Genomic DNA, 9,907 nt, shown 5'->3' on the forward strand with positions numbered 1-9,907 from the left:
CAATTCAAAGGCAACATTTAAGACTTATATCTCCGACATATCCTTCCAATAAAACGCAATGCGTCCCCAAGTCATTATTATAAACCTATATTTTTCTTTGCATTTTGTACAAAACGTATGGAAATTAAACATGACTTTTTTTAGAGGATTAAATGTGTATTTTCCGTTTTAGTCTGGCGTTTTTGTTGTTTTTTTGCCTGAAACTCAGTATTTTTTGGTGACGTTGGTTTCGACACAACATCATATTTTTAGCAGGAAAAGTACCAAACCAAGTTGAAGAAAAAAGACGCGTTTCGATTTGGTGGCCTCGGAGTTTACCGAAACGCACTATATAAAAACGCACACTTTACAGCTGATCATCAGTTTCTACATTCTTGTGGAGCTCGGCGTTTATAACAGAAAACGCAGTTGCATTCTGTTATATAAAAAAGTTCTATAAAAGTTTTAACTGTTATATAATTTTGTTTCAGTTCTATTCTACGGAGTCGATTACTTAACACTTAACGTAGGTTAAGGAATAGCAATGAAGCTACTTTTATTCTCTGCTGCCATTGTTCTGGTACTAGCAGGTAAGCTAAAGTTATGATGTTTGTGTTGTAAATTATTTGCAAAGTTTTTCCTTTCTGATTTAGGTATCAAAGATGCGAGTGCTTGCAGTATGCTCAGTTTGACCGGTGGGGCTGGATACACTTCGCCTTACTACAGCGCATCAACTCATCCCAGCAACAACCCTCACAACCTTAACTGTTACTACAGAATCAACGCCCAGAGCAGCTCCAACGTTATCAAAGTAGACTTTAGACGAATGCAAATAGAAAATCACAGATGCTGCAAGTAAATATGCGTGAAAATAGTTTTTTTCATTGCGTTGGGCTATCAGTGTTAAATGCTGAATACTCAAAATATAAAATTGTGATCATTGCTTTAACGATATGCAGCTACGACTACGTCGCGGTTTATGAAGGTTATTCTACATCGTCCCGTTTGATTGGAAAATATTGTGGAACAAATTCTTCTTTTTCGATTCAAGGACGTGGCCGATACATGTACATGCGCTACCATACTGATAGTTCTGTGCATTCGACTGGATTCCAATTCCGTTTCAGTGTCTCAGGTAAATGTTTAAAAAATGGATAAATACGATCAGGTAACATGGGTGTTTAAAAATAAAAGCTATATAAAATATATGAAGATACATTAAGAGTGCATGTTGCTGGAGGCTATAGTTGTAGAAAGATGCCAAATATCAACTAAGTTTTTGAATGTGAAAGTTTGCGTTAACAGTGCTGACTTCTGCCAAAATTTTAGCCTCAGCAACGCCATCGTGCGACCAACTATCGATCGGAGGCGGACCAGGAACTGGTTATATAACTTCACCAAACTATCCTGGCAATTATCCACATAAGGCTGATTGTAGATACCGAATTAATGCTGGAAGTACGTCTCGTACCATTACGTTGAGGTTCACCGCGTTTAATTTGGAAAGTCATAGTTATTGCAGGTAACGACTTTGAAAAGTGCTTAATACAAAGCAACCTAAAGCTGCTCTGTTTGTAGATATGACTTCGTCGAAGTTCGAACTACAGCTAATGCGCACTGCGCACCAAACGCTAGAAAATACTGCGGGACAACTGTGCCAGCAACACAAACCATAACCGGCCAACAATATGTTTACATTCAATTCTTCACCGACAGCAGCGTGACCAGATCTGGATTCAGGTTACAGTGGACAGTTTCAGGTACACATTTAATTGTTTTTGCTTTCAGCAGCTGTAGTCACCTATAATTAGCGGAAACTTAAAAAAAACATATATAGCAATGAACAACTTAAAATTTATGGACTGCGATCATCGCGGATTTAGTTGTTAATAAAACGTCACATGCGCGATAAAATAAAAAAACGTACCAACAAACTCAGAATACGCTTTTATTTGACTTTCTTGTCGCATTTGGTAGTAAACAAAGAAACTTTACAAAACCGTATTCTAATGACTCCCATACACCGTTGTTAATTGTTTAAAACACGATCAGGATATTTTCAAATATAATGTGCTAAAGACGTTCCACCTTCCCCAACCTACTATATTGTCAAAACTTAGATGCTAGTTTACAATTAAACATTATTCTTTTTTACTATTAGGGCAAGTTGGAGGTTCTTGCAACATGCTCGGTTTGACCGGTGGGGCTGGATACTCTTCGCCTTACTACAGCGCATCAACTCATCCCAGCAACAACCCTCACAACCTCAACTGTTACTACAGAATCAACGCCCAGAGCAGCTCCAACGTTATCAAAGTAGACTTTAGACGAATGCAAATAGAAAATCACAGTTGCTGCAAGTAAATATGCGTGAAAATAGTTTTTTTTTTCATTGCGTTGGGCTATCAGTGTTAAATGCTGAATACTTAAAATATAAAATTGTGATCATTGCTTTAACGATATACAGCTTCGACTACGTCGCGGTTTATGAAGGTTATTCTACATCGTCCCGCTTGATTGGAAAATATTGTGGAACAAATTCTTCTTTTTCGGTTCAAGGACGTGGCCGATACATGTACATGCACTACCATACTGATAGTTCGAGGTATTCAACTGGATTCCAATTCCGATTTAGTGTTTCAGGTAAAAAGTAGTAATTACCTATAGCTTTTAGTAAATCCTTAACAAAAAAAACAAAACGTGTTTTTTTAATAATACTTAGGTCACGGTTGCAAATAAAATACAAAAATTCGTTCAGTAAATTGTATCTGCTGTTCTATCGCTGTTCAATTGAAAATCTGCTTTTAGCCTCAGCAACGCCATCATGCGACCAACTATCGATCGGAGGCGGACCAGGAACTGGTTATATAACTTCACCAAACTATCCTAGCAATTATCCACATAAGGCTGATTGTAGATACCGAATTAATGCTGGAAGTGCAACTCGTACCATTACGTTGAGATTCACCGCGTTTAACCTAGAGAGTCACAGTTATTGCAGGTATAGTTAACTGATCAAAAGTGCTTTATGCCGAGTAAACTAAAACTATTCTATTTTTTAGATACGACTTCGTCGAAGTTCGAACTACAGCTAATGCGCACTGCGCACCAAACGCTAGAAAATACTGCGGGACAACTGTGCCAGCAACACAAACAATAACCGGCCAACAATATGTTTACATTCAATTCTTCACCGACAGCAGCGTGACCAGATCTGGATTCAGGTTGCAATGGACGATTTCAGGTATAAAACATATTAATAAAAAAACGTAACGTATTAATGAAAGAATAATAACTGCTCAGGAGGTGACAGCTGCGATCAACTTAATCTTGGCGGTGGACCTGGCAGCACTGGTTTGATAAAATCACCCAACCACCCGGGAAACTATCCGCAAAATATTGATTGTAAATACAAAGTGTACAGCGGATGTTCCTCGAACAACGTCCGTTTCGCCTTTTCTGCTTTCAACATAGAGACTAATAGTCAATGCAGGTACCGAAAAGGTTTATGTTACAAACCGACAGTTATGTTAATCCAACATTATTTTTAAGATACGACTACGTGGAGATATTTAGCGGATGCAGTACAAATTTAGGTTCTCAGGGTAAATTTTGTGGAACCACAACACCTGCTCCCTCCACTAGTTACGGAACTTCATGCAAGTCAATGAGATTTAAAACAGATCGTAGCGTTGCCAGATCTGGATTCAACATGAGATACACAGTTACAGGTTAGAGCTTTAAATCACAACGTAAATCATTTTGGTAAAGAGTGTTCTGTCTAATGCTGCTGCACAAATATATTGTTTGTTTTTTTAAAAAAAATAAGCACCGCGCTGTAGTGGAAAGAGCGTATAAATTAGCAGAAGAGTACTCGTATTGGTTAAACACTTTTCAAAGTTAATATTATATTCGACACAAACCCTTTCGCAAAGAAAAATACAGTGTAGGTATCAGTGAGGCCTAAGGATCATTTTAAAACCAAGTTTGTTACTTGTTACCAGCTAAAAAGTTGTGCTTGATTAACATCAATATTGTAATTGCGGAAAACCATACAGGAAGGTGTTGTCCGTCTTCTGGGGTTATAAGCTCACCAAGTTTTCCACTGAACTATCACAACAATGCTGATAACTGCTATGTGATCTGCCCACCTGGTGCACGCAGAATTCGTCTTCGTTTCACCACGTTTATGTAAGCATTTAAAATAATTTTTATGAGCATGTTATTGTATATGATGAATTGGTATATAGTAGGGTAGGGGAAAGACGGGACACCTTAATATCCAAATATCTTAATCGTTTATTTTTTAATTAAAAACGGTACATGGAAGTCGTGAAGATACGGTATTATAATATTTGAATTTTCTTTGTTTACTACTAAATAGAATGAAACGGTGTCCCATCTTTCCCCACCCTACCATATATTTTAATAGTTTAAGAACATCCTGATAGAAATAAGTATTGTGTAGTACAAACACATTTAAACTTATAACAGCCTAAAATTTATAATACCTTATAACAAAGTTTATATTTTTGCAACAAATGGGGCATTAATAGACTGTTATTGGCTTAAGCTACCTTTTATAACTTTTCTTAAAGTGCCTGTGACAGTATGAAAAGATACCAGCATAGCATCGAACTACAAAATTTTGGCAACTTTAATATCATCCAGCGAACATCCAATTTAAGCACATCGTTATTATATTTTTTACGTTAAAAAAATGTTTTTTTTCGTTTTACGTAGAGTTTTTTACTTAACAACGAGAATCGCCTTTTTCCGTAAGATTTGTTAGACCGTGAAAATAATATCAATTGTATCCGTTTACCATTAAAATGATACTCGTAAAATTGGATTCAAAGAAGTAAACTTGCCCTGTGTCTTAACGTTCTTTACTCTATTATATCCAGAGCCGGTAGTCTGACTATACCTATTTTTATTGTATTGGCCTTTATTTTTCAGCTTGGAAGGCAGTGAACCCAACTGCTCATACGACAGTTTAACTATAAAACGATCCTTCTGTACATCTGGAACTCAGTTGGATAAATTCTGTGGCACAAAGAGAACACCCTTCACAAGGACGTACACTGCAACAAAATTGGCTTTGAAATTCAAAACTGATCGTTCGGTTGTCAAAAAAGGATTCTCACTCTTCTTCTCTAGAGTGTAAGGTAATTTGGACTTATTGTAAATAAAATATATATACCTTTTTATGAAAGTCGTGGGAATACGGTTTTATAGTTCTATGCATTTTCTTTGTTTACTACCAAATGGGACAAGAAAATTAAAAAATATGTGTCCCATCTTCCCCACCCTACTATATTCAATTTCTTTTAAAAATGGGTACAATTCTTTACTGCGGTAAGGTAATCATATACAGAATTAGCACCTTCGTAAATTTAATTCAAACTTATTTTTTACATTACAGATTGTAAGAAATGGAAGAAAGATTACCGACGCCAAGAAAATGTAACCCATACCCATACATGAGCTTTTACTAGACATCTATATACTCTCTACCATTTAAGCGTAAAACGAATATATACATCGCTTTGCGTATTATTAAAAAATAAAAAAAATGATCTTTATATGCGTTGTTTCTTTCTTGGTGAACACATACAGTAAGAAAATGGCAACTGCCGAGGCGTGAAAATTTAAACTGGTGCTTGCACTGAAACTAAGCTACTGACACTGGAATAAACATCAAGTCGATCACGATTAAATCTACGCATTTGTTTTTCTCTGAGACAATCTACTCTTCGCAAATTGAGCTTATTAGATATAGTAGGGTGGGGAAAAGATGGGACACTTTTTCATTCTATTTTCTCTTCCCTTTGGGTGGTAAACAAACATCATTCAAAGAATTATAAAACCGTATCCTCACGACTCCTATAGAGCGTTGTTAATTGTTTAAAACACAATCAGAATATTTGGATATTAGGTGATAATGGTGTTCAATCTTCCCCCACCTTACATATATCTGTGTTTATGGAAACGTGCAGAACTACACGTAGTCTATGTTTCTGTGTTAACAATTCAATAAACAAAGTTCAAAGACTTTTATATCTCTCCAACATATCTAATTAAACGCAAACACGACCAAGTCGAAAGTATAAAGATATGGTTTACTAAACCTCAACACGAAATAAACTATATAAAACGCAGACTTTAATAGCGTATCACCAGTTTACAGATTTTTGCAAAGCGTACATGAACAAAACGCAGTTGCAATTTATAATACTGCTGTTAGTTTGTTTCAGCTATCCTGCGTTGTTGCTTTTTAAATAAACGTAGAGTCCATATCACGATATTACTACGCGCGTATAATAATATAGTAGGGCGGAGGAAGATGGGACACTTTTTCATTCTATTTTCTCAACCCATTTGCAACCAAACTGAGTACATTCAAATAATTATAAAACCGTATCCTTACGCCTATCATAAATCGTTGTTATTTGTTTCTTTAAAACACGATCAGGGTATTTAGATATTATGTTCCAAACTTGTCCCATCTTCCGCCACCCCGCTATATGTTGGCATTGCTTACTTATCTTTCTTATATACATATAGAATATTATTCATGGTGTATTTATGTACAATCAAGTTGAATATGAAATTTGGACAGCAAACCAGCAGAAGCTTAATCTTTTAAATTGTATCTTTGCACCTTCGAGTGCCGATCGGAAACTGTTTTGGGATTTAACACCGCTGTGTTAATCCATTAAAAAGTAAATGTGAACACGTTTTAATTCCTTTACCTTCCGCACATCCAAGAGAACACCTAGTTACGAAAATTCTAAACGCAATGCTATTCTGTAACGCATACATGGCTTTTTCAAACGTAAACGCGTTGCAGAATTCTAGTGAAACCGAACATGAGATTATGTTTCAAAAGACTTTTCGTTTTAAGCACGTAATTGGTCATTCAGATACTTTTTTTTCGAACAGTTGATCTTGTTGCCTTTTCCTTTTTTAGTGACTTTTCCCGCACATATCTCATCTCCTAACTCTATTATTATTGTTTAATCTCTTAATTGAAAGGAAATCATAATTTATATTTATAAACTTTATTAGTTTTTACTATCGAAATTTAATGAAAAGAGTAAATAAAGAGGTATAGGTAAATCACATCACTTGTAAACACGTGTGACATCGGATTGATTAAATAGCGTTTCACATGACGGGCAGCTTAAACGCAAAGTCAAGTTTGAGGAAGCAGAAGGCTTCATTCGCTCAAAATTGCTTGTAGTATGCAGACATTCGCGGCACAGACGATGACCACACGGTAGGGAGTATTGAATAATAACTGATGAAAGAAAAACTTTGCACCTGCAACAATGTATGGTATCGGTTGTTTGAAAGCTAGTTTTTACGGTCCTAAACTTAGAAGTCCGTATTTTTGCTTTACTTAGTGCAGCTTCCAAACTATTTTCCATGGAGTTGGACAAGCTAGTTAGTTTCAAATCATGTTCATCTAATTTGGATGCAACACTTGTATGTGTTTTGGAGCAGTGGGAATGAAATTTTACTACTTTAGAAGGATTCTCGTTCACATCTATATCGGAATAAATTCGCTTCCTTTGGTTAGTTGTTTTAGTTAAATTTGGAGGTTTTCCATTTTGAGACTTCCTGTTTAAAAGGTAAGAATCAAGCTGGAGTTTCAAAGCAACATGTGGCACTGGTTTGTATTGTTCGGTGAACAGAATGCCAGTAAAAGGGTCCGATGGTAGCCTTCCCCAATCAGACTGAGTTATAATATGTTTGTCTAATGTACGCTGGTCTACTGTATGCCCACTTGGAAGCAAAACTGGGTTTCTCATAACACTGCAAACAATTGGATCAACAAACTGCTTTGGAATTTCTGTCTTATCAGCACTTTCGTTGTCAGATTCATCTTTGTTTGTTAGAGTAGGTAAAACTGTAATGCTATTATTTATAAGTGTACATTGTGGTGAATTCTGGTTTTGCAGCCATTTTTGAATAACGCTGTTTGCCAAGTTCCGTTTGCATTTGTTTGAAGGTTTTCCCCAAATACTCAGCCCTCCTATAGAGGGCACAGTCCCAGTAAGCATACTGATAATGCCAAGTTTAATTGCAAGAATGCCGTCCATGTTACCTTGTACATCAACAATTATACCAGATTGTTTAACTTCATTTTCACCCTTTTCAAGGCATCGAACTGCTCTGTAATGTTTATTGACAAAACTAACTTCAACAGGAGTGCTGAGAACTGCTCTCCCAGCTTTATACTTAACTTCATCAGGAGAAACAGATTTCAATGCATTTGATCTACTAAAAGAAACAATATTTTAAGTAATACAAAAAATGGTTAATGAAAACTAATTTTATATTGCAATTTGGTGGTAGTAAAGAATCTCCCCCCCCCACCTTATTTGCTAACCACTAACCCCTAGGTTAGGTGTTGATGGTTAGGGAGTTGGAGGTTAGTAGTTAGTGGTTGTAGGGGTTGGAGGTTAGTGGTTATAGGAGTTAGTGGTTAGTAGTTAGCAAATAAGGTGGGGGAGGAGAAAACTCTTCACTAGCAACTGCAATTTACTTGAAGCAACAAATACATGTAATTAACCTACTTGATACGAGCTACGTAAAGTTGTAGGTCTTTCACACATTGTTGACCAACCCATGGTCTTACTGTGATTCGGTCAAGTTGTATGGGAATAGGGAATGTTACCGTGATGTAAGCTGGAGGTCTCGCAAATCTTTCTGCTTGGAAGCCCTTTACATATATAAAATTAAATCGTACACACTAGTTTAGTACTTCAACTATTTCTTTTTAATTTCATACTCAAAAGACATAGTTCATGGGCATTTGATACAAAAAAAGAAATTTCTTCGTAGTAAAAATATATAATAATAGTGGGAACTAAGAAGTATCAACTATTAACACAAATAGCACAAACTAAAGTAAAAAGGAAAAAAATGTACAAAACACTGCAATAGTAACTATCATCACATTCATAATAGTTTATGTAGCCTTACATTTGGCTGAGTGGAAGATAGTAGATTCTCTGCTTCGTAGCCATCACTGCACAAACAGGACGATGTGATAGTGGTTGATAAATAAAGGTGACAAAAATTCATTGACATTTTATCAAACAAATCTTAATGGCATAAGTGAACAGAAACAAAACTAAAAAAGACATTACATTGCTTTGATCAAGTCCTAAACTGACTGCTAACTCTGGCTACTATTCATACTTTGCTTATTGAACTGTGTTATTAATGTACTGCATGTGTAAAATAGATTGACCAGTTAAATAATAGGCGTTAAGAATGAATACGCAGTTCAGAATTTAATATTTTCTTCTATGCAGGGGGAAGTCCCATTTGCCGAAACGTCTGCAGTCTTTTCGACAGTGATAAAAAGATTCGGACATTCGGTCGTTCGATTATAGAATACGAACTCATATGGCATTTTGCAAAAAATGTATAGAGTATTTCGGTTTGGTTGAAGACTGGAATCTGTAAGATCTAGAGTCCGTATATAAGCATGTTTATATACGGACTCTGGTGAGATCCATTTGTTGCTAAAGGTAGTTTAATCATTACAGGTAAGGAGATATATACTTAAAGTTGGGGCAAGACCATTATTAAAAAATACTGTTCGATTTAACACTGGTTTAAATTCTGTGGGTAACAACCAACGCCGGTAACAACAACATTCAACTTTACGCGCGCTTTATAAAGTCGTAAAGCTGTATCTCACATCTGACACCGCCAGCATGCGATTCGTAAAAATAGCACCTTGTGTGTTAATCGCCAAATAAAAAAGTTTGTATATTTTATTTCCTAAAAGTGCCCTCAGATAAAAAAAATGTTTGAAATAGTCTGGTGAAGAAATATGGGACGTCCTTTTTATTTCATCTTCTCCTAGTAGAGCAAAAAAAACAGAGAGAATTATGCTTGCTACACC

At 36.0% G+C, this 9,907-nt stretch overlaps 2 protein-coding genes across 4 annotated transcripts; one reads left to right on the forward strand and one right to left on the reverse strand.

The window, feature by feature from the left end:
* Positions 1-411: 411 nt before the first annotated feature.
* LOC149740397 (cubilin-like) lies at positions 412-5,564 on the forward strand. Of its 2 annotated transcripts, none has more exons than XM_089871802.1 (14): positions 412-569; positions 633-834; positions 939-1,114; positions 1,309-1,501; positions 1,558-1,739; positions 2,141-2,339; positions 2,447-2,622; positions 2,788-2,980; positions 3,042-3,223; positions 3,283-3,472; positions 3,532-3,710; positions 4,038-4,170; positions 4,939-5,147; positions 5,405-5,564. In XM_089871802.1, exons 1-13 carry the CDS (start codon positions 524-526, stop codon positions 5,144-5,146), a joined length of 2,259 nt encoding a protein of 752 aa, XP_089727928.1. In that variant the 5' UTR covers positions 412-523; the 3' UTR covers position 5,147; positions 5,405-5,564. The 2 variants fall into 2 exon arrangements, with proteins under 2 accessions (XP_089727928.1, XP_089727927.1); XM_089871801.1 differs by having other exon boundaries at positions 4,939-5,142.
* A 1,463-nt stretch (positions 5,565-7,027) lies between these two features.
* Positions 7,028-9,757, reverse strand: LOC149740398 (RING finger protein 37-like). 2 transcript variants are annotated; one of them, XM_089871815.1, is made up of 3 exons: positions 8,974-9,757; positions 8,565-8,710; positions 7,028-8,265 (listed from the first exon to the last, which is right to left on the reverse strand). In XM_089871815.1, exons 1-3 carry the CDS (start codon positions 9,079-9,081, stop codon positions 7,107-7,109), a joined length of 1,413 nt encoding a protein of 470 aa, XP_089727941.1. In that variant the 5' UTR covers positions 9,082-9,757; the 3' UTR covers positions 7,028-7,106. The 2 variants fall into 2 exon arrangements, with proteins under 2 accessions (XP_089727941.1, XP_089727940.1); XM_089871814.1 differs by having other exon boundaries at positions 7,028-8,268.
* Between the last annotated feature and the right edge of the window lie 150 nt (positions 9,758-9,907).

The sequence above is a fragment of the Ciona robusta genome, chromosome 2, assembly GCF_009617815.1.
Source record: "Ciona robusta chromosome 2, ASM961781v2".
NCBI lineage: Eukaryota > Metazoa > Chordata > Ascidiacea > Phlebobranchia > Cionidae > Ciona > Ciona robusta.